Source organism: Platalea leucorodia (assembly GCF_965183815.1).
Source record: "Platalea leucorodia genome assembly, chromosome: 19".
Taxonomy (NCBI): domain Eukaryota; kingdom Metazoa; phylum Chordata; class Aves; order Pelecaniformes; family Threskiornithidae; genus Platalea; species Platalea leucorodia.
In genome coordinates, this window is record NC_138841.1 from 2986674 (window position 1) to 3010465 (window position 23792).

Sequence of the window (23792 nt, forward strand, 5' to 3'; positions counted from 1 at the left end):
GAGCCGGGGGGACTGGACAAGGACAGTCGTCGCTTCGTCTTGCGAGAGCGGAATGCATCGGGTCTCCATCTCCTGCTGCCAGACCTCCAGGTAAGATGACTCGAGCTATACAGCTTTAGGTGATGTTGCTCTCGGGAACTGGATTGGAGCCTTCTTGCAACTCTAGCAGGCACAAAGATTAGTAAATTAAATCAAATTAAACCAAGAGCTGTAACAAGGACTGAAGGAAAGCCAGAGGAATGAGACAGCTGCGAGAAGTGTTAGGTTTAGGGCAGAAAGCATCAGGACAGACTCGTTTCCAGGAGGAAGAGAGGCACTTGGAGCGTGCATACAGTTGGGAGGGTTTAGGCTCATACATGGTTATCCTGGATAACAAAGTCAGAGAGGACTCTTGCTGATCTCTAGGGGTGCGAGGTTAGTCCAAACTGCGCTTAAATTCCATTTTGTAAAGCGATTCGGTCTCCTGAACGTCCAGTTGATGTTATTTGCACAAAACCGTTGTATCTTTCTGGGTAGATACTTCTCTCTCTCTCTGCATGTAATTCATTGTTAGGCGACTGTATTGACTCCAGCAGGATTTCATCTGACTATGAATTTGCTTCCAAGAGATTTATTACTAAAATAACATGTTTAACCCATAAGAAAAGTGTCAGGAGATTTTTTTCCAGAAGGCATAGATAAACTCACGGCCCTGCAGGTACTAATTTGGCTGGTTGGCCGGGAAGAACACGATGTTGGCAGTATAGTGGTTTTAAGTCGAACCTGACAAGCTACAAAGTATTTATGTTATGGTTTGAGTGGAGCTGTTAGTCTTTCTTTTTGCATTCTCAAAAATGTAAATAAATGAGACTAGTGGAATAAAGCCTATGGGAATTGCTTAGGATCTACAATCAGTTGTCCTGTTTACATTGTATTTTCATGTCTCTGGGTCTGGTCTGCTGGAGCCAGCCTTCCTCACCCAAATCCAGCTCCTCCGCGCTGGGTCTCGGTCCCGTCGGCCGGAGAGGAGCCAGCAGAGGAGCTGCTCCGCTCTCTCGCAGGGTATTGCAATAGCTCCTGCAGCTTCTGGTCCCCAGCCACGACGGTGGGAGCTGCTTAGGGATGGAGAAATGAGACCTGTCTGTATGAGCTACGATTATCCTGACTGTAAATACCTGCCCTGCTATTTTTACAGATATTTGGCCTAGAAAAAGAATGTGATAACTTCTGAGTGATCTCTGGACAGGGAGGCTGGAATAAAGAAAGATGCCAGCTTTGGAGCCGGGGAGGCAGAGGGATCGCACTGCTGTCCTTGCCTTATTCCTCACCGCTGCTCTTGTTGTGGCTGTCCAGAGTAAGTGAACACAAGGAGGGAGCGAGTCTGTCGGGATGAACTAAGATCCCTCTAAGGAAAACCTTCTCCTGGGGTCCACAAAGCTTGCATCCTTCGCTTTTCCTCGTTGCCTTTGCATTTCAAGAACACTGTAAATTTTTGTGGTTAGACTCCATCTCCCTCTGCCTTTTTTTTCATTTCTTTGTAAAACCGCCATAAAATTATTCCAGCTGAAAAAGGTGCAATGATTTATATTAACTGGGGAGAGGAAATGGTTAATCGGGACTTTGCGACCAGCCTTTGAAACTGCTGGACGAGGTGTGAGGAGCAAACAGGACCTCGTGGGGTGCTGCTCCTCCCCTGTCCCCCCCCAGCCTCAGCCACCCCCGGTCACCGGCTGCGCTTCTCCTCTTGGTTTCTAGCTTTAAGGAGTTTCAAGGCCACCGAAGTGTCCTCACCTGGACCTTCAGAGGAAATCAGGCCTGAACTCCCACTGCTTTTCCTCCCAGCGTCTTTCTGATGGAGTTTCTGTCGGTAGGTGTCTGCAACGCTCCGCCACGTCTCCCATCTGCAGAACTCAAAGAGCAATACCATGGCATTACCGCATTTTCCTATAGATCAGTGGTGGAATACGTCTGTCGTCCAGGTTACACAAGAAATATTGATGCCACAAACACCCTTGTTTGTGGAAGGAACGGTAACTGGCACGGAGTAACGGAGATTTGTATACGTGAGTATATTTTGGGTTGACTTTTGATTTTGCTGTTTATTCGCTGATGCTATCAGCTCAGTTTGTTGGAGCAGTATGCAAAGCGACCTCATGGGATGGTGGGAGATGAGTGACCTGACATGAAGGACCGGTTGTATTTCACTAAGTACTGGCAATGATGGCAAAAGCCAAAATCTGCTTCGATGCTGGCTGTGTTTGATTGCTGACTCAAAGGATGTTCTGCTCAGGCACTTTGTAACTCTTGGTTCAAAAAAAGTATTTCAAACTTGCAGTAGGAGAATCCTGTAGCTGTGAAGAAATGCTGTCGCGCTTGCCAGGGTTATTACAAAACCCCCCTTAGACTGCAGAGGCTGGCTGCAGGTCACGATGCAAGTCTTATTCCGTGATTCATGATGCTGTTAATTTAGGCTTGGAGGGGAAATCTGGAGGTCTCTGGTCCATCCCCTTGCTCAGTATTGGAGGAGTCTTCTGCTTTCCTGCTGCATTTTCCCGATTCTTCAAGAAACTGAAATAAGAACTAACTCCAGCCCTGTTGTCCCCCAGCAAAGCTGTGCACCTACCCTGGAGAGCCGGCCAACGGCAGACTCATCCTAACAGAAAAGTTCGCTTTTGGTTCAGCAGTGAACTTCACCTGCAACACCGGGTAAGCCAGGAGGACTCAGGGCTCAGGTCCTCTTCTTCCCCAGTGATTTTTCTGAAGTCTTCTCCCTCTAGATTAAAGCCCGTGCTGTCAGAAGCCTTACCAATGTAGGTAACTGCAGACTGTGACTGAAATATCTTCTAAGCTTTCCTTTGAGAGCTTTAAGACTGACTGAGTTTTCTGAATCTTATACTTCGAGGCAGTTCTTCCTGAACTCAGGTTCACTCTCTTGGCCCTTTCCTAAACCATTTCCAATGGTTCAGTATCTTTTTTGAAGAAAAGGCATCAATACTGAACTCAGAGCTGTAGTGATAGCTACAGCTGGATGATAAGTAGACGTTTTTCCTTAGAAACCATGTAATTTTTTTATTTAAAAAATGGTTTTGTCAAAAAACAGTGTGTCATTGAAAAAATTACATTGATGGCAAATTTCTGATCAGCTGTGGTTATGATAAGGAAGCCAAAACCATCCTGATGGTGATGTTATAGGTAATACATCAAAACTGAGTTTGTCGAGTAATTCTCTCTACCCTGTTTCACACAGGTACAGACTGGTTGGAAATCCTCAAATTCAATGTGTGATTAAAAATGGGGTTGTTACATGGGACAGAGATATTCCCATCTGTGAGCGTAAGTAGAGTTCTTCATTTGATCTACCACTTAAATGTTATTGCGGATGGATAAAGAAGCAGTCGTGTCGCCCTGCTGAGGATTTCAGCAGTTCGATGCATGGTAGAGCCTGGAAAGACATTATTTCTTTGTGTTTTTCTTCCTGCATCATCCTGCAGAAAAAATTGTTTGCTGTCTGGGAGTAAGGCAGCTGCATGTAAGACTGGTATATCCCAAAACTACCCGGCTCGGAGCTCTGCTGCCTGTGGGCTGGTGGGCAACTCCCTTGAGACCTGCCCTTAACTTCTGACCCTGCTGGCACCTCGTGTTTCAATTTTTTTTCTTACCAGACCTTTGGTTCAAAATGAATTAAGTTCTTTCTCTCTTGTTCTTCCCTCCTTCTACCATTTCTCCGCCTTCCCTCCCCAGCAATACCGTGTTCACCCCCTCCAAAAATAGCTAATGGAGAGCACAGTGATGTTGACAAAGAGCTCTTTGAATACGGAGCATCTGTCACTTACCGGTGCCACGCTGTCAGAAGGGGAGAGAGACCTTTCTTGCTGGTGGGAGATGCCTCTATCTACTGTACAACCACAGATAACATAAACGGTGTCTGGAACAAGCCGGCCCCGGAGTGCAAAGGTGAGCTGCTCCCACGCATGGGGCGAGGTGCGCGCTTGCAAGCTCAGCGGGGCACTGCAGCAGCACCAGCCTTAGCCCCTTCTCTGCTGCCTATGGGTCTGCTAATGCCGTTTTCCTCCTTGCAGCCATCTCTCTCCTTTATGTTGCTAGAATTGCCTCTTGCAGATGAGACCCTTTGGGTTTGGTAGCAGCAACAGGATTTAGGGTCTCCCCTCGCAGGGACCATGACTGCTCGTGGTCACCAAGTCAGCAGGGACATGGGAGCGGGATTTCATTAGCGTTCGCAGACCAGATGATGCATCTTGTCTGTCAGCCTGTGTAAAACATAATGTCTGCAAAGAATTCAGCAACCTGCTGTGATACCTGCTGCCTTCCCTGCGTTCTTTTTATGCTTTGCCTTAATAAAAAGCGTGAAATAAAAAAAATGCTGTGAAATGGAGTAAGGTGTACAAAAATATCACGTCAGCCTGATATTGTCATGTCCATTTTCAGCCTTTTTGGTGAACACATCTTATGCTACGAGAATGTTTTTAATACCCCAATCTCCCCTCTTGAGCATAACTGCTAATTTCCTAAGTGATGGCATTTCCCTGATGCAGTGGTCAAGTGTGAGCAGCCGAGCGTGGAGAATGGGAAGCTGGTGAGCGGGTACCGGCCCGATTACACCTACAGAGACACCGTCATGTTCGACTGCAACGTCCGCTACACCATGACGGGCAGCGATACCTCCACCTGCAAAGACAACGGCCTCTGGGACCCTCCGCTGCCGCTCTGTCAGCTCAGTAAGTGCGGTGGACCCAGCGCTGCTCCGCCTGGCCCAGCAGCTTGGCTTCAGCGAAGTTCCCACCCAACTGAGAAAGCGCTAGGTCCTGAAAGTGATGGCTCCAAGATTTAACTTTGGGGATTTTTTTTTTTTTTGCTAATCTCTGTTAGCACTAACGTGACTTTAGGAATTTATGACTTGGGGCCATAGAGACTAAAGCTTTGTCCCATTCAAGCTGATGAGCGTTTCTTGCTAGAATTCATAGGGTCTAAATTAAGCTTTCTATACTTAATATTTTTAAAGTTTGTTGGAAGAGCTTCAAATAGTATGAACTCTACTAGAAATTACATCTTGTTGTAACAGTGAAAATTACCATGCAGTCCAAAATTATTCATTTGTTTTCATTTGTCTCCTTTGCATTCACTCTTTAGCGTTACCAAACTCAGATGATTAAGTGCATCTCAGAAAGAACAATGTGAGCCCGAGATTTTTCCCCAAAATCTCTCTGTTACATTACGTACCGTTATGGGCCTCGCTGATTTATCACTGGCAATGTCCCTAAATTGCTATTTCATTCCTAGGCAGCTGTGATGACCCTCCAGATGTGTATAATGCTGCTAAAACAAAACTCGCTGGCAATTTGTTTCCTGTGGACACTGTCATTACCTACGAGTGCAGGGAGGGCCACCAGTTCAGCCCGGGAGAAACCACGCGGCACATTAAGTGTCTGCCGGATTTTACGTGGACCGAAATTCCACAGCCTTGTGAAAGTAAGTGTATGTTCCTTTGGCTTACTTAGCCTTGTGATTTGGCAAAATTATCACCAAATGAAGAAACTGTAGGTGGTCTGCTGTTGTGCAGATCGCAGGGTGGGGGAGAAAGGGGAGATGCTCCAGGTGCCCAGCTCGGCGTGTCTCTGGTCTTTGCTGTGACTCTTGAACTCCTTTGATTTGTTCCCCAGCCACGGGTTTTTTTCTGCTTTATTTACCAGCTATGCTTTCTAGTCCCTTGAACCCTTGTGGAAAAAGTCATTTCAGTGTCAAGGGCCCCTTGCTCCATCCAAGGGGAGGCTTCAGCTGCAGAGTTCCTTGCAAACACCCCGTCCCCCAGGAGCACCCAGGGATGGTGTTGGCGCAGATTTAATGTTGTGATGTGTCTTTGTCTTAGAAAGCATTCATCCTTCTGTTTACAATAAATCTGCTGTCATCCAGGCGGCTTTGCTGTGCTTTCAGACTTGCTAATGTTCGGCATTTCTCAGGAATTCGTTGCCCAAATCCAGACGTCAAGAACGGAAAGTTATTAAATGTATGGGAAGCGAAAGACAATTATGTGTATGGAGACAGCCTGGAAATTACATGTAATGATGGCTATGCTTTCAAAGGTCATAGCAATAGCGTTGTGCTTCGGTGTACAAGTGATGGTAGATGGGATCCAGCAGTACCGGAGTGCACGCCAGGTAGGCGAGAGCGGGTGAAGCATGTTCACTTGGCAACTACTTATTTTTGACTGCAAAGGTTCGGGTCACTCTGTACAGTGTAGTTGTCTGCTGACATTCACAGAAAAATCTACCTGTGGCTATGTAGATGATGGTAGTAGCAGCCAAGGAGATTTTTGCTCTTCTGCTGTGTATCCCCAGATCTAGTCCTCCTGCGTTAACTTGGAAGAAATGGGCAGCAAAAGATCCAGCTGGATCATTATATTGCCTGGGGATTGCTGTGGAAAAAGTACGGGGGTTTGGCAGGGGGCTGAGCTAGCGTCTGGGGAGGTGAGATGCGAAGGGTTGGGTGTTGGTAGCTTTTCGAGGCTTAGGAGGTTCCTAAGAAGCCTGGGAGACATTTAGCCAGCTGGAAGGGGATGTGGTTTGTGCTTTGGACGCCAGCTGGGCTGGTTTGCTGACATGAGGCTTGGGAGCAGAGGATGTTCTCAATGCATTTCCCCTCTCAGAAGAAAATGCAACAGCATAAATAACTGACGCTGCTGAAACTGATAACCTAGCAATGGGACGCCATAGCAATATCAGCGAGCTGCTGCCCCGGGGGGAGGCTCGGTCAGGCACGGATCCAGCTCTGCAGCGTGTGCCTTTCCCAACAGCCTCGGAAAAAATCTGACTGTAGAAGCAGAAACTCCTTTAGATACAAAGGAAGCGTTGAGACCTGCATCTGGGTGACAGTCACCTTTTTTTTCAGGGTTCAGATGTTCTTGCTAACTGTCTTCTCCATAGAAAGCATCTTCACTGGAGTTCTTTCTGAAAATACATGACATCCTCTATTTTCCATTGTTTCTAGAACCTCGTTGCCCAAGGCCAGATGCTGCTCATAGAAGAGAGATTCATAAAAGCAAAAATGACTACTCAGTTGGGACCCAACTGACGCTGGCGTGTGATTTGGGCTATGCCCTCAGGGGCCAGGACTCGACCGTGTGTCAGGCTGATATGAGCTGGGCTCCCCCGTTACCATTTTGTGATAAAGGTATGTGAAACGCGGTGCTGAGAAATCACCTCGTGCATCAGTGTTCAGAAACAGCAGTCAGTATGTGACCTGCCTTCAGCATCTGCTTCTGGGGAATGGGACGATGATCACCGGCTCATGGGCTGAAAGTGTTGAGGTGTCTTCTCCCTGGAGATGTGACCCAGGTGGGAGCTGAGCGAGAAGCGGGAGCCTTGAGCTGGTGTAAGAGGCAAGAAGCCAGGCAGCAACTCCATGGGTCCCTTCCAACTCAGGATATTCTATGATTCTGTGATTCTATGATGTGAATTTGCCACGCTACAAACATGAAGTTAACTCTTGTACTGATTTCCCAGAAGCAATTTTTATTATCGCCTGAATATGATAATCATGCACTTTTTTTCTTATCAATTCCCTTTATTTCATAGCCTGTGACCCCCCTCCGCAAATCACCAACGGGCAGCACTCTGGCTTGGGACAGAAGCAGTTCCCCTACGGTGCAGAGGTGACGTACAGCTGTCTGGAGGGTCTGTCCCTCATTGGGGACGAGTCCATCTACTGCACCTCCGATGACGGGGTGAACATGGCGTGGAGCGGACCTGCCCCGGAGTGCAGGCGTGAGTCGTTTCTCCTGTACGGGATCAGACTGAAGCCAGGACCTGGGTTCAATGCTGGAGCTAAGCCCCTGCCCTGGTCCAGGAGCTCCAAACCCAGAGCGGCTTAATGACCGTGCAGCTCCTCCAGCTCCTGTGCGAAGGTCTCGGCACCACGAGCTGTTCAGTAACACCAGGGACTGGCAGGGTTTCCCTGGGGGCTGCTGCAGGCAGCTGGGGGTCGATTCTTGCATTTGAGTATAAAACTGAAGAGAGCAGCATCAGGAAGAGCGGCTGTGCCCCGCCTGACCTCGTTCCCCGTTGTCCCTGGGGAAGGGCAGCAGCCAAACCCACCGCTCCACCTCTGCTCTCTTCCCGCAGTGGTTCGGTGCCCCAAGCCCGCAGTCGAGAGGGGAAGGATGACTCCGCAGAGGTTCACGTTTCCCTACGGAGCGGCCGTGCGGTTCTCCTGTGACGAAGGTTTCGTGCTGCGGGGCGATGCCGAGAGCCGGTGCCTGGCCGACGGCGCCTGGCACCCTCCCCTGCCCACCTGCCAGCCAGGTGGGTACCAGAGCCAGGCAGATGCCCCGCGGCTGGTCCGCACAGGCCAGGGGTGCTGCTCCTTTGAATCACCAGTAACGGGTGGCATTTGCAGGGAGTTTTCTCCTCAGTCTCCTCCCGTTCCATTCTTTTTTGGCATGCATTTTCCTTTTAGTTCGGTGTCCCCAGCCCTCGCCACAGGAGGACCTAGTGATTCGCTCTCCTAAATTGTGGTACGAGGTGAATGAAACTCTGCTGTTCTACTGCAGACGTGATAGCTATCGAACAATAAATTCACAAACTGTCTGCTCAGCTAAGGGCACTTGGATACCACCGCTCACGTGTGTAAGTACCACCATCTGCCCAGGCTTTGTCTGTATCTTGCCCCATTTATAGCCTGGGACAGCACCGGTCCGACGTTACGATCGGGCTGGCCTGATGGAGGGGCTGCAGGAGAAGGGGGGTGCTCAGCACGTAGGTCCTTGCAGCAGAGTCTCATGCCCTCTGTCTTTGTTTTGGTTCTTTTAAAGAAAAGTCCTGGTACCTGTGAGAAGATTCTTCGCAACAGGGAAACTTTCCAGTGTGGAGTTCCTCTGACAGAACTGAAAACTCTGCTGGAAGTCCAGAAACTGTACCTGGAGATCCAGAAACTTGAAAGGGAGCTAAAAGCCACAGCATACGGCTGACTGTCGTCACTGGTATCATAAGAACTGTCCTCTTTGCGTGTTGAATAATCGCGATGGCTGTGGATTTTTCATGACTTCGTAATTTGTGCTAATACTTAGGTAGCCAGAACCAGATTTACCAATCAGTCAGGAACAGATCTGGTCATATGGGGAGTCAGAAAGCGACTTCTGGCTCATTCTGTTAGAGCTCACTGGGTTAGGACTGCACATCACTTTATGCTTTTTAACGCTTCACATGTAGGTATGTTTGTTATACTGACAAGTGCGCAGTTAGAAAGGAACTGAATGGAAAGTAAATTTTTGTCAGAGCCGAGCAGACGCCGTACAGACGGGCATGAACGTGGTAAGAGCCACCAGCCCGCGCTCGCCCCACGACCGCTGCACCGCTTCAGCTGCAGGCCAGTAGAGCCCGTTGCCACTCTGTTCATATATGTTGCATTCATTATTGTGAACAAGCACTTAGCTGCCTAATTAGCTGTGACCTTCAGAGCAGGCACAATGAAGAAAACTTCCGAGCCTGTCTTCTAGCAAAACAAAAATACCAGGTTTTCTTCCCAAGCAGGACAGATGTATCTGAGGCCACAGCAGTGCCACTCACTGCGTCTGTGCGTGCACCAAGAGCAGTTGCTGGAAAGAAAAGTGTAAAGAAAGAAACAGCTGAATTTTTTTCTGCAACGTCCAGTAAAGAGGAAGAGCTCTTTTAGCACGCATCTTGTGATCGGACCAGTACTCCTTCACCACGAGATTATAATAAAGCTGCAGTTGTAATGACAGCTGTGTCTGGCTTTTAATAATTCTGTCCTATCTATAGTAAAGAGGTGCTTCAATGATCATTGCTTGATTAGGCACGGAGGGCTGCTATTCCCTGAGCGCAGTGGAGGCCAAGTGAATGCGCAGCGCTGCCCAGCACATCGATCAGCGCTCCCTGCACTTCAGAAATGAGGCCAGGATGCTGCAGAGCGATTCTAGCTGTAAATTAGCTTTATTCCCGCTGTCCCCACTGGGGAAGAAGGCAGAGCAGCGTTCCATCCCAGGGCACATCCTTGCTGGAGAGCTGGGGGGGGGCAGCCCTCGCTGGGGGGTGGCAGCGTCAGCGTGGCTCGTCTGGCCTGTCCCCAACTTCCCACAGCCGCTTCCCCTTCCCCGGCGCGCTGCAGCGGGCTCTCGGCAGGGAGAGGCTCTCGCCTTCCCACGGCGCTGGCCCGGCAGCTGCCCGCACCATGCGGGTGCTTCTCCGCCGGCCGGGGCAGCTCCTGGCAGTGGTGGTGCTTGTGCTGCAGCCGGCTGGGAGTCTCGGTGAGTGTCGCTCCCCTGCTCGTTTTCTTTGCTTCTGGGGCTCAGCTTTGCTTACGGATCAAATATGTAAAGATTGGCTTAGTAAAACTCAGTGGGAGACCTTCCTCTAGCTGAAGTTGCTGCTAACCTCTTGCCGTGCCTGATGTTCTTGTAAGGATGATCTGGGCTCAGTGGCTGCTGCTCATTGCCCATTTCTCCTCTTCAGCTGCACCTCTAGATCCTTGCAAAGGGCCACCCAAAATTCCCAATGCTTTTCAAAAGTCTCACGTTGGGGTACGGATGCCCCCCCGGGACCGATGTTAAGTACGGCTGGCTTAGAGGCTATGAGCTTGTCCCTGGGGCAGCCCGGGGCCAGGGCTCGTGTCTGCAGAACTTCTCCTGGTCGGGAGCTCCGAACGGGTGTCGCGGGGAGTATGTCAGCCTTTGCCTCGGTCACCCCTGCAGCAGCTGAGAAGTTGTTCCCAGGGTCGGAGGATGTCCGTGCGTCTGGGGATCGAAGACACAAATGGTGGTAAGATGGGGAGAGTCAATTAGACATGAAATAGGTTTTACCATTTAATTGAAAGGGTCATCGTTAGCAATTTGTGTGGTACCAGGTTGATACCAAAGTTGATGCTTAAGCACTGAGGCAGCCTGTAGACATCTTGAAGGCAGCTGGTGATGCATCCCACAGGCTAGCTTCAGTACAGGAGGAGTGGGGCTTTGCTGACTGATGTCTCTAGGAAGGGGAATAACTCGCAGTTTCTGCCTGGAAGTTGACAGTTCCTTTAAAAACAGGCCTTTGGGGAACTTCCCTACTGCGCTCCCCAGCCCCCGCCTGCAGGGGCATCTGCTGCCCCCCGGCTGCCAGCACCACCTTTACAACCTTTTGGGTTTTTCTTTTTTCTTTTTTTTTTTTAATTCGCGGTGCTTCTCAGTCCATTTTCCAAATCCAAACCTTAGCAACAGGGTGCTGATACCTAAGCTGGGGCCTGGGGAAGACATACGAGTCTTTCCATGGGTATTGGTATCAAAGGCAGCTGTACCAGGGTGTGAACCAGGTATGATTTTAACAGAGACACACTGTGTCTTGGTGACCTGCCAGCATCTATTATAAGGCATGAGGAAATCCCAGTTATAGCTGCCTTTAGTTCAGTTTTCTCTCTTATTACAGTTTGTGACCAGCCCCAAAATGTTTCTTATTGGAGATACGGTAGCTGGACAAAAGTTTTTTGTTGGGGCATCAGTGATGTACATGTGTGACAGAGGCGATGCAGTTGTTGGAGAGCCTCTTGCTTGTGGTAAAGCTGGAGGTGGGGTGCCAGCACCCTGGAGTCACCCCAGATGAGTTGTTCTGCAGCCTGCTAGAGCAAGCGCTATTAGGAAAGGGCAGAAATAGTGTTTAATTTTGTGCGATGGAAGTGCTACACATTTGGAGTCCTACTGACGATGGCTGCTCAAGCATGCTTATTAACCCCTAATCTCTCTGCCTCAATTGCTGCATTTGTTAAACTGATTTGTCTTCGCTTACTTACCAGACGGAGCTGCAGTGGCAGTTGCTCACCGTAGCTGCATTCAGTAAGGATACCCCTGAAAAGCCCTGTTTGTTTGGTGACCCACAGGGGTTCAGTGTCCCGTCCCAGATATCGCACACGGACAGCTGAAACCTGCGCAGAACTTCACCTCCGGCAGCATGGCCATGCTCCAGTGCGACGCTGGCTACGTCCCCGTGGGTGCCACCACCACCGTGCGGTGCCTGGGAAACGGCAGATGGTATCCGCGGGTGCTCGCCTGCACCCTAGGTATGCACAGGTCTCTCTGCTCCTTGCTTTGTCTCCCATGGGTAAGTGCCTGCTTGTACTTCACCAGAAGCAGGTGCAGCATTCGGAGGGTGGGCACCACAGCGAGCTGCACCGTCCGACATTTGGTGGCAGGATTCCTTCTGCTCTTTCATCGCCCCTGGGTAACGCGGCAGGGCTGCCCTGAGTAGGCCGTCCTGCCTTACTGCGGGGTACACCCAAGGAGATGCAAAGTGTACAAGAATAAAGCCTCTCATTAGGCACACATCATTTGATGAAGCTGTCACCATTATTTTTTTCCATTTCAGTTCACCCCCCCCACCCCACAGCGACACTCAGGGTGGCTGCTGTCCCTTGCTTCTTTCTGGGGTTTCTACCCTTGCCCAAGGGGCAGGCTGGGTTCCCCCAAAGGCAGCACTCAGCTTTGTCCCCAGTGGGTCTCTGGTGGGGACTGCCCAGCTCTGAGAGTCCGTGTTGTCCCCTGCTCTGGCACCAGGTCACTGTCCCTACCCTCCTGCCATCGACTATGCAGACCGAAACCCTCATCAGCACGAGTTTCCAGTCGGGACAACCGTGACCTACCTCTGCAGAGCCGGATACACTTTGCTCCCCGAAGTATCTCCAATAGCTACTTGTCTTAACAATTTCACGTGGTCCGTAATCCCAAAGCTTTGCCAGAGTAAGTATGCCATTTCCTTTGCTTTGCCAATAAAACATCAATTTAATGATGTGGAAATAACATCGTTTTCAAAATACCCACTAGTGGTGCTGTGCCATGAGGCCTTTATTGAGCAGTGCTTTGGCTCTCACTAATAATAATTTTGCTGTTCAAAGGGTAGCATGGCTGAAAGGAAATAGCTGTAACTCACATCGAATATTTAGCTGTTCAAACAACGATGCAGCGATGCAGCTAGCAACATACCATCCGTTCAGCACAATTTATAGCTAATCACAGGGCTCAGATCATTCTGCCTTTCAAGAGAAATGGTTGTTATCACATAATTACCATCCCCGAGCATGCCAGCTCTGGTTAGAGACATTTGTCAGCATGAACAGGCTGCCTGGTGGGTTCCCTGGGTCAGCAAGCCACCACCATGGGAAAACACCCCTGTGCAAATGTCTCCTGCTCTCCCCTCCTGACCCAAACCATGGAAGCTCTTTCTGATGCTGATGTTCCTCAGAGACGCAGTGTCCCAGCCCGGTTCTCCGCCACGGGAGAGAGGTCAGCCCCAGGAAAGCTGAATACACCTTTGGGCACCAGGTGGAATTTCAGTGTGACCCCGGCTATGTGCTGAGGGGCAGCCAGAGGATCCAGTGCTGGTCTGACGGGACGTGGAGACCCCCCGTGCCGTACTGCGACCAGGGTGAGCGTGAGCGCGGCGGGTGATGGGAATTGCATCTCCGCAGTGGGTAGGAACAGCAGTGAGAAAATCGCGTAACCTGAGCATCGCTTCTTGGAGGAGGTGGTGTTAGGAGAAGGGGTCCAAGTCACGGCATTAAATGGCTTTAATGTTTTCATCTTCTGTCAAAACTGTAATTGATTAAACGTGTTGAGTAATGGGACTTGCAGGCACTTCTCAGAGGGCTGTTCAAGGGGTTTATGATACAGTTCCCTGGCAGGATAATTTCTCATGGAAAAGAGGAGGGGATAAGGAGAGGTCAGCTGAAGGGGAGGGGATGGAGGTACATGCCGTGCCGGGGTGGTTAGCTGGGTCGGTCTGGGAACACTGGCAGAGCCAGGGCCAAACCTGGCAAGAAGCAAGGAGGACTTTGAGGAGAGCAACCCTAAGTATAAACATCGAGAACTGGCTTCTCCTGTTACTTCCCTGCACTTCTCTGTCTCCCTGACTGAATGAAGAAAATAATTTTCCCTTTCTCTATTCTCTTGAAGTTTGTGGTCCCCCTCCAAAAATCACCAACGGGCAGCACTCTGGCTTGAGAATGGAGCAGTTCCCCTACGGCTTAGAAGTAAAGTACAGCTGTCTGGAGGGTCTGTCCCTCATTGGGGACGAGTCCATCTACTGCACCGCTGATGACGGGGAGAACCTGACGTGGAGCGGACCTGCCCCGGAGTGCAGGCGTGAGTCGTTTCTCCTGTACGGGATCAGACTGAAGCCAGGACCTGGGTGCAATATTAGTGCTCAGCACAACGGGATTAGAAGCAAGCAGCGCTGCCGGGAGATCCTGCTTCCTTTGCGGCTGCTTCGCAGGCTTGATAGCTCCGGAGTGGGGGTGATCCATGTGGAAGTATGAGACTCTGGTTCTCCTACATTGATGGCCATCAGGCGGTCAGGAAGAGCGGCTGTGCCCCGCCTGACCTCGTTCCCCGTTGTCCCTGGGGAAGGGCAGCAGCCAAACCCACCGCTCCACCTCTGCTCTCTTCCCGCAGTGGTTCGGTGCCCCAAGCCCGCAGTCGAGAGGGGAAGGATGACTCCGCAGAGGTTCACGTTTCCCTACGGAGCGGCCGTGCGGTTCTCCTGTGACGAAGGCTTCGTGCTGCGGGGCGATGCCGAGAGCCGGTGCCTGGCCGACGGCGCCTGGCACCCTCCCCTGCCCACCTGCCAGCCAGGTGGGTGCCAGCTGGGAGCTGAGCCAGTGGCCCCTGCGACGGTGCAGAGAGGTTGGGGTGCAGCACTGCGTAGCTGTGTCTGTCCTCGGGGCTCCCCAGCGCCTTCCCCTCTTTGCAGAAGAAACAGCTGATGTTCACCAGGCAATAGCTGGATTTCTCTTGACAGTCCTGTATACATGAGGCCCTAAGACAGGTCAGGAGACACCATCGTTATTGACTTTCTCTTCAGTGTACATTTTTACTGACAAATGTCAATCTGCAGGCTCTTGCACAGGGATTGAGACATTGTCAGAAAACAGCAATCACGTAACACCTCTCAGGGGCTGTTCGGACCCTCACCCTTCCCTCTTGAAGGGCCTGGGCAAGTAACGTTGCTTTAACGTTTGGTTTCAGAGCTGCACAGATTTAAGTTCCCCCGCACTGACTCAGTCTTCACAAACGTCGTAGGCTCTTTCCTACCTCCGTAACGATGACCCTCTTGCTGAGCTGCCTTCTGCTGTGGGTTTTCCTTTCAGTTCTGTGTCCACAACCACAAGTGGCCAACGGAAGACTGAAAAGCACGTCAGATGGTAAAACGTGGTACCAAACAAATGCAACTGTTACTTTTGAATGCCTTCATGGATACCACTTTTCAGACGATGAGGACATGTCTTCAGAAGACTCTTGGACAGCCACATGCTTGCCTGATGGCAACTGGACACCGCTGCCCAAGTGTGTAAGTACCATAGTCTGGCTGAGTTCCTGGATGGAGACTGCCTGATTTCTAATACGAAAAATAACTGCTTGAACTTCTTAAATGCTTTTGGTTTATGGTACCAATGGGGGATGCAGACTGCGTTGGGGCAGCACATGGCGAACGGGACAAAAGTTCAGGCTCCGAGCTGAGGCGTGGGTGGCTCCCCATCTGCTGCAGTGCAATCTTACATGCTGTTTTCTGGGTTTTGTTTGTTTTGTTTTACTTTTTCACAGAAGAAAGAAGGTCATGCTGATGATGTATGTGAAGAGATTCATCATATTAAAACGGTCTTTGAATGCAATGTGCCTATGGCAGAACTGAAAACTCTGCTGGAAATACAAAAACTGTTTCTGGAGATTAAAAAACTAAAGATGGAACTAGAAAAGTTGAATGAGTGAGTCCTGTAACAATCACCTTTGGTGAACGTGCAGTTCGTGCGGTCACAGTCTCTATAAGAAGGCTCTCGGTGACTTTATGGTTCATGCTTGCATGCATATAGCCAGAGAAACAGTAACCAATGTATAGGAGACTGCTTTTGCCATGCTAGATGCTAGAGCATAGAGGGTTTTTGCTCTTTTCCTTAAGTCTGACAAGCTTGATTCGCTATTGAACAAATGTGTTGTTTCACATTGTATTTTAGGAAGCATAGTAAGAAATGAAATTGAGCTTCTTTGAGCATAAGCTGTGCTAAGCCGAGAGGAGGGGGACTGAAGTCCACAGAAGTAACCCGCTAGCCGAGATGAGTGTCTGGCGCTCTGAAGGTGCTTCTGCTGTAATCTTCCAGCCGGCGATTTGCGCAATGCTGCGTCCTCTGCCCATACCAAACTCAGCCTGTCATAGCATTGGCATACTTACCCTACCTTGAAATAGTAGTGAAGTGAGCATTTAACTACATGATTTCCTGTTAATCTAGCTTGTGATTTCCATTCATCTAGTTAAAGGCAGTTACATACAACAAGTGCATTTTTAAAGGCTTCCATTCCCTTATCCCTGGATTTAAAACAGGCAACAGGTTTCTGGCCCAGCACTGTGCTTGACAGATATCTGTAGTGGTGTCATCTTCCATGTCCCTATTTCCAGCAAGCACATCCTAAGAATAGATGTTGTAAGTTTAAGCGTAGAGAATCAGACAGCAAAGATTGTTCTTATTGCTTAATAAATGATGACGAGTTTATGCAGCTCTGTGATGCAGCAATTACTCCTTCCCTTCAGGATCACAATAAAGATGCAGGTGTAACCACGGGTGTCTTGTAATCTGTCACACTGGCTGTAAATCAGGCAGATTTCCAGTGTGGTCCAGTGGTTGTTCTGAGTGAGAGCTGAGCCCTGGCAGCCCGGGTCGGTGCTCGGGGCGCTCGGGGAGCTGCGGTGGGCACGGCACGGCACGGCAGGCAGCCACGGGACTGAGGGCACCGCTGCTGCCTGGGCTCAGTGGGAGAAGGGCGAGCACTCGTCTCCTGCACAAGCAATTTGCAGCAGTATATTATTGCTAGATGTATGCTTTTATGAGTTATTAGAGTTGCTTTAAATGTTACTAGAGCCTAAAGCACAACACCCAGGGAAGAGATGGTGTCTCGCATCTTTACACAGAGAGATGCTTGATAATGCACCCTGTGCTTCACCGCGTCCCGGTGAGGAGATCGGCAATGAGAGGCACCCTCAGACCCACTCCAGTTCTCCTTGTGCCCCAAGGAGAGCAGGGCTGCACCCTCCGGGTGCGACACCTCGCTCTCCTCCGCGTTGTGCTCACCTGGGGCTGCAAACAGAAAGCATGCAAGGCTTGAAACTCATAAGCATGAATAAGAACTGGGTGTTACATCCCAGGTGCATCTTAAACTGTGAGTATTCACTGACGTCAGACGGGATATTTCAGAGGGTTAGTCAGTGTGCAGATGTATTCGCTCACACCCGTTCCTAATTACAAATGAGTCAGGCAATCGAGAAAAAAATTAACAAACAAAAAGGATGATGTTTTTATTTTTTGTTTCACTTAGTCTGCTTATAGAAGATCTGTGTTGTGTTACCTGCCAGCAAATGACTAAGTAGGCATTTTCCTACCCTGGATACAGCTTGGGGCTGGGTGGGGGGCTTTTCTGCTCTGGTAGCATTTGGTTTTGGTAAACCTGTGCTAGTCAGTGCTCGCTGCCAGTCTCGGGTCAAATAAAAGGGTTAAGTTATTCCCCCGTTCCTTACAGTGGGGCAGGAGGACCGGGAGGCTTTACCCAAGCTGTGGATGACAGTTGTCCCCACCCCTGGCTGCTCCCCAGGTCCCTGCAGGAGGGTTTAGCTCCATGGGTGTTCTGGAAAGGTTTCCACGGCTCCAGAGGCTTGGCTGCATCTGCTGTGCTGCCTCTCCTCCCAGCTTCAGAAACAGCCGCTTGGAGACAACGGTGCTCGACAGAGGAGCACAGAAATTGCTGCAATGAAGTCTGGAGAACCAGGACGGGGGAAGCACCCAGGCACGCTGAGCTGCAGGGCACCTGCTGGGCCACGGGGGTCCGGCCACCCCGCGCTGCTCCTGGCCTTGCTGGGGCTCCTAGGCATGCCGGTGGCTCGCGGTGAGTACGGATATGCGGGATGTGTGGGGAGGACCAGCAAGACCTGCCCAGGTCCCACCTTGCTGCTCAGGGGCTGGGGAGGGTGATGCCACCACCCCCAAGCCTGGGGACCCATTGCTTGATGCTCTCATGGATGCAGCCCTGCCCAGTGCCTTTGCCCGGAGGGGAAGCCTGGGCCAGCCCAGCCGCACTCCTGGGATGCTCGCTGGGGCTGCGGAAGGGGCCAGGGAACTGGGTCCTCACCTGAGGAGGTCTTCTCCTGCTGCAGGTGACTGTGGGCCCCCACCTCTCATGAATTACTCCAGACCATCCAGCGACGAGCACGCCAGCAGCTTCCCCACTGGATCCAGGGTGACATACACATGCCTCGAAGGCGCCATCAAAATCCCCGGGAGGTCGGACACGGTGGAATGCCTGCCCGGCGCACGGTGGTCAAAGCTGCCCGAGCCCTGCGGCCGTAAATACCTCCTTTCTCTGAAACACAGCTCCTTCGCCTGTCTCTCGCTTGGCTTAAAGTTTCTGCCCCTTACGGCGGCTGCTCTGCAATGGTACCAGCCATCCTGGCAAGGTACAAACCTGCTTCCCTTAGCTGCTGTTCATCAGAGCTGCTGATGGTCGCAGGATCGGTGCCCGTCGCTGCGGGGTGAGTCGGACGGTGGCTGGAGCCCCGGACCTCACGCGCCTCCCGAGCCCTGTCTGGCAGAAGCTGTGCCAGCGGCCGCAGCGTGCGCCGCCCCACGGCACCTGCGTGTGACTGCTTATCTCCTACTAACAGCTTTGCCTGTGCGCTTACTGCACCTTCATCTGCGCTTTGCAAAAGATGCTCTCAGCAGAGTAGCAGCCTGGTATGAAAACAGAAGTAACCTGCGATGAACGTGAGGAGCTTTCCAAAAGCACCGCAGTGAGAGCATTTCTGTGATTCCAAGGTTTATTTTGCATGCCTCCCGGCGGGCGGCTCTTTCAGGCCCGCTTTCCTTGACTGCCAGGGAGCTGTGCTGCCCCGACAAGGTTGCGGTTTGCGGCCCTGTCCAAGGCGGACGAGAGGATTAATTTCTTTCCTGTTGGGACCAACGTGAGCTACGTCTGCCGCCCCGGCTACGAAAACACCTCGGAAAGTTCCCCCACCAGCACTTGCCTTGAAAACCTGGCGTGGTCGGAAGCCGCTGAGCTGTGCAGGAGTGAGTATCTCTGCTCCGCTCCGCTTGCCGAAAAGCGGCTGTGTTGTTCGGAGCAGGTCAGGTATCTGTGAGCTGAAATGCAGCTGGGTTGTTACCGTCCCAACAGCTGCACGCTTCATACAAAATTAGGTGGATATTCCTTGACATTCATATTTAAGTGAACAGCAGGAGTATCAATAGTGTGCTTTCTTTTCTGCTGGCATGAACAGATCTGTTTTGATTTTCATGTTAGGAAATACGTTTGCATCTGCACACGGCATACGCACAGGGCGAATGCCAATTTGCAATTATAGCATTGAACTTCAAAATGAAGACAAGGCATGTTTCTTGGTGAAATCCATGTAATATCAAGACTGATGATGTGGCAGCAATACGTTTTTCCCAGTCGAGTAACTTACTGCCAATCTGTTGAGATGGAAATACCTCTGCAAATATTCTCCTCTGCCCTCCTGCGAGATGCTCACCACTGTGAGCGTGGAGCCCTTACGGGGATCCGCGCCGTGACCTACAGCTGATTCTGGCACCTGCCAGCTCGGCTGTCACACAGGGGAAGCAAAATGCTTTGGTACCTTTGGGTATAACCCTCTAAGTCTGTCCCTTACTCAGCCTTTTTTATTTCTCCATCACTGTGCGTCACCACTAACGCTGGCCTCGTTGTCCGGCAGGGAAATCCTGCGGCGACCCGGGAGCGCTGCCCGGGGGCAGGATGGTCGTTCTCACAGATTTGCAGTTCGGTGCAAGAGTGAACGTGTTCTGCGAAGACGGGTGAGTCGCGGGGCAATGCTCCGAGCTCCAGTACACCAGTGCTGAAGCTGGAATACAAACTCCGGTCCAGTGCAGTGAACTTGCAGGCACGGGCTGGGCTGCTGCTTCACAATACAGCGCTCCTACGGTGTTGCTCCCAGTGCAGGGCATGGGGCTGCTTTTTCCACTTGAATTACAGCTTTGGGCTGGGAAGGAAAAAAACACAGCTGGAGGGAAGGGACTGGGGTCTGAATTCAAGTGTCATCCAGAGGAAATTTAACTGCCCCAGGGTATCTATCCCAACAGAGCTGGTTGTACCATCGGTTTATAACTATAGACTTCAAAACAGGTTACTTAAAATATTTCAATTTAACATATTTGAGGTATATTGAATAAAAAGGGGTTATGCTTGAATTTTAAAAATTCAATGATGTTCAGCTAGAAAACTGCAGTGAAGCACACTTTCCATCAGTCAATGAGCTGACTCACTCTTTCTGCCTGCTTTCAATCAGGGCACATATGCAGTAGATTGACTTGCAAAATTAAGCTCTTAAGACTCCAGCTAGTATTCCTCCCTCCCTGTCCCGAGCTAGCTGGTATGATCTGGCTTGTTCTGTCAGCCTTTGCAGCTGCTTCATGGGTAACAGAGCGTTTTTTTCCCCAGATATTCCCTTAGGATGGACTTTTGGGAAAGGACAGCATTTCCCACCCTTCTGGGGTTCAGTTAATCTTCAGCAATACACGTCAGGGTGGAGGGATAACGTTATCCATCTAAGCGAGATCAGATACTATCAATCATGTCCAAACAATGAATTTTTTTGAACGGGAGGACGCAATTCAGAGATTGGGGAAGGTGTTGGTGCTGTCAGAACAAGATGTATTAACTTCCAGCAAGCCAACCTGAAAGGCACTTTAATGAAATGTAGATCCCTCTTGCCCCTCACTGGTCCCTGCTGTGTGTAGGGGATGCACTGGAATATTTGCAGAGACCAGCCGAGAAGGTACACCAGCAGTCTGCTGTCATTTGCTTTTCTGGCAAAACTTTAGCAAAACGCTACACCCTTACAACCCAAAAGCAACGTCCTAGGGAGAAGGTGGCACTGCAGGTGGCTGGGTGCCCTACCCTCTGCCGCCAGCACTGAGGTCTGCAGCAGATGCAGCTAACTGACCTCGGGCACGCAGCACCGCCGGGCAGCGCAGCAGCACTCGGGCTGAGCCACAGCCTGTAGAGATGCTTTAGAGAAGTTGTGGATGCCCCATCCCTGGAAATGTTCAAGGCCAGGTTGGACGGGGCTTTGAGAAACCTGGTCTGGTGGAAGGGGTCCCTGCCCATGACAGGGGGCTTGGAACCAGATGATCTTTAAGGTCCCTTCCAACCCCAACCGTTCTGTGACACTATTCTATGCTGTGTGTGCTCAGGAGGGAGCTCCTCACCTCGTCCTGGTGGGGGACAGCAGCGTGGGAAAGGTGCTGGATGCCAGCAGCCTGAATCCCAGCACTGCTCTCCATCAGGAAGCAGGCAGGGAGAAATAGTCCCTGATTCAGCAAATCCGAGCCCGATGCATCCATGTGGGAATATACACCTAACCTCAGCGCTGTCTGGCATTCCCTGCATGCTCTGCTGGCCGCCAGCTATGACTTCTCCCATCCTTGCGATGCGCTATGTGCCCTGCAGTGAGTCAAAGGAGAGAATTGCTTAAAAATAGATTAACAAGGATCCTGGCAGAGAGCAAGGCGAAGGAGCTCTCCTGTTAACCAGCTTGTATCTGCACATCTGCTTGCTTTAAAACTGCCTTTTCTACACTCCTAATCATACTGGTACTGGGGGAAAAAAATTGTTCTCAGTTTCTGAATAGTTACACAATTTTTTTTTTCTTGTGTATTTTCGCTTAGGTACAAATTAGATGGGAGTAATTTCATCCACTGTCAGCTTAAAGGAAACGATGTTGAATGGAGTAAACTTCCAACTTGCGAACGTAAGATCAATCCAACCTTACTTTTGACTTCTCTCCAGCAGATCCTGCATACTAACGCCTAGTCTAAACCTGTCTCTGTACCTCATTTGTTTTTGTTGATATTATGTGGCAGATCTGCCACCAACCCTGCAGCTGAGAAACACCCATTTCGCTGCTGGCACTGTATTTCAGCAGTTTTGTTCCCACAAGATCAACATCTTTTCTCATGAGTTAAGGTTGCAGTGATGATGGGAAGAGGTTTTGAGGAATCACAAGCCAGGGCACGGCAAGTTGCCTGTTTATTTTTGTGACCCTTGGAGTGAAAGGGAGAAAGATGTGACAACAGAAACACTTCAGAAAGAAAAGAGAGACGATCGAGACAGAAGGCAGCGCTAGTTACCCATCTGCAGTTGTCCAAAAGGTTTATTGTCTTCAAGAATCTTAGGTGGACTCAGGAAACATTTTGCATTTTCATTATTACTGAAGCTTTTTGCAATACTCATGTTGACCTTCTTTCCTGCAGTAATTACCTGCTCTTCACCTCCTCAAATTAGCAACGGAAAGCACGATGGCGAAGGTGTAGAAAAGTTTGCTTATAACTCAACAGTGACTTACAGCTGTGACTCTGGCTTCCAACTAGTTGGAAATGTGAGCATCCGTTGTACGAGTATGGACAAAACAAACGGAGTCTGGAGCGGAGCTGCGCCTGAATGCACAGGTGATTTCATCTGAGTTTAGTATTTATTAGGAGTTCAGTATTTAATATGCACCAGCTTAACATATTGTGATTGCTTAGTACAGGACATGTCGAGTGTAAGTCATATTCTAATTTTAAAGAGAAAAAATGCAGTGCTGCTGAAGTAAGGAACGAACGGTCTGTGCAAGAAAGGCGTAGTGCTCGTAGCAATACTTATTCTTTATACCCTAGAGAAAAGCACATCTGTCAAACTTGGAGCAAAAGAAATGGAAAAGAGTCCTCCTTCCCAAAGTGAGTGGAAATGATTCTACACTGAATCAAGTCCCACATTTCCCAACTTAATTTGCTCCTTTATCACATTTCTACAAAAAGGCCATTAGATTAATTTCGCACCGTGATTTTCGTTCTTTCAGGTGCCCGTGGAAATGCCATCCAGCCGCCTAAGAAGGCTTCCAGGCAGGAGATGAAGCTCAGCCTTTATAAAAAGTCACTCCAAAATACCATCTCCTTCTCCCATTCTTCTCCTTTCTCCAGGACACCAGGTCAGTCCTGGCCGCTCATGTGGAGTTCAGGGGAACCCATCAATGGGACTCCCCGGTTACTCCCCATCCTATACCCGAAGTTTTCATTTTTTCCTGTGTTTCTCTTCAGTGTCAAGGGGCTGTGTTACCTCAGCGGTCAGATTTGTTGTACCTTTGTACAAAACCCGAAAGTACTATTCTCCTGGGACCAGCCAACGATCCATGTGTCCTCCAAAGTACATGGGGATCTCTGGCATCCTCCCCCAAGCTGGCTGCTTGGAAAACTTAAAATGGTCTAAAGTTGCATCATTTTGTGGAAGTGAGTGATTTTTTTGTCATGCTCTTTTCTTCTATAAGTTTTCTGTGTATAATTTATATTTTTTGCTGGTTGGGCATCTGGTTCGAAGCTCAGGTTTGACTACACTGACCTCCTCCTCTTAAAAAAGCTTTGCTTCATATGAAATGTATTTTCATGTGTCAATTGCTTCCTTGCCCTCGAGTTATTAGAAATTTTGTTTAACCCATTGAAAAGCAAGAAATAACTTTATACCACGTAGCCTTTAAGAGTGCTGGGGCTTCTGTCCGTCTGTCCTTGTTCTGGCAGCGAGGGCGATGCACTAACGCTAACCTTGTTCCACGCCAGCGAGGTCGTGGGCAGCCAGGCGAAGCCGGACGTGGCAGAAGTGCTGCTACAGCAGATTTCCCATCCGCTGCAAAGGATTATTTTACCCATAACAAGGGTGAGTGTCAGTTGTGTCAGAAAGGGTGTCTGGGTAGGAACCATACACACGTAATTGTAAG

General features: G+C 50.0%; 3 protein-coding genes across 3 annotated transcripts; all 3 read left to right on the forward strand.

Moving 5' to 3' along the window:
- Positions 1 to 1245: 1245 nt before the first annotated feature.
- LOC309598896 (complement component receptor 1-like protein) lies at positions 1246 to 8959 on the forward strand (the record flags this gene model as incomplete). The annotated part of the gene is made up of 13 exons (XM_082329923.1): positions 1246 to 1333; positions 1851 to 2042; positions 2586 to 2685; positions 3227 to 3312; positions 3721 to 3933; positions 4533 to 4715; positions 5278 to 5466; positions 5955 to 6152; positions 6982 to 7164; positions 7569 to 7757; positions 8115 to 8294; positions 8449 to 8618; positions 8804 to 8959. The coding sequence occupies 13 exons, from the start codon at positions 1246 to 1248 to the stop codon at positions 8957 to 8959; spliced, it is 2127 nt and encodes a 708-aa protein (XP_082186049.1).
- A 1220-nt stretch (positions 8960 to 10179) lies between these two features.
- On the forward strand, positions 10180 to 15736 carry LOC309598897 (membrane cofactor protein-like; the record flags this gene model as incomplete). Its single annotated transcript, XM_082329924.1, has 7 exons — positions 10180 to 10255; positions 11857 to 12036; positions 13215 to 13397; positions 13925 to 14113; positions 14423 to 14602; positions 15118 to 15317; positions 15572 to 15736. 7 exons carry the CDS (start codon positions 10180 to 10182, stop codon positions 15734 to 15736), a joined length of 1173 nt encoding a protein of 390 aa, XP_082186050.1.
- A 2024-nt stretch (positions 15737 to 17760) lies between these two features.
- On the forward strand, positions 17761 to 23726 carry LOC309598898 (complement decay-accelerating factor-like; the record flags this gene model as incomplete). Its single annotated transcript, XM_082329925.1, has 10 exons — positions 17761 to 17896; positions 18165 to 18353; positions 18883 to 19074; positions 19740 to 19839; positions 21712 to 21794; positions 22297 to 22491; positions 22702 to 22761; positions 22884 to 23012; positions 23122 to 23310; positions 23635 to 23726. The coding sequence occupies 10 exons, from the start codon at positions 17761 to 17763 to the stop codon at positions 23724 to 23726; spliced, it is 1365 nt and encodes a 454-aa protein (XP_082186051.1).
- Between the last annotated feature and the right edge of the window lie 66 nt (positions 23727 to 23792).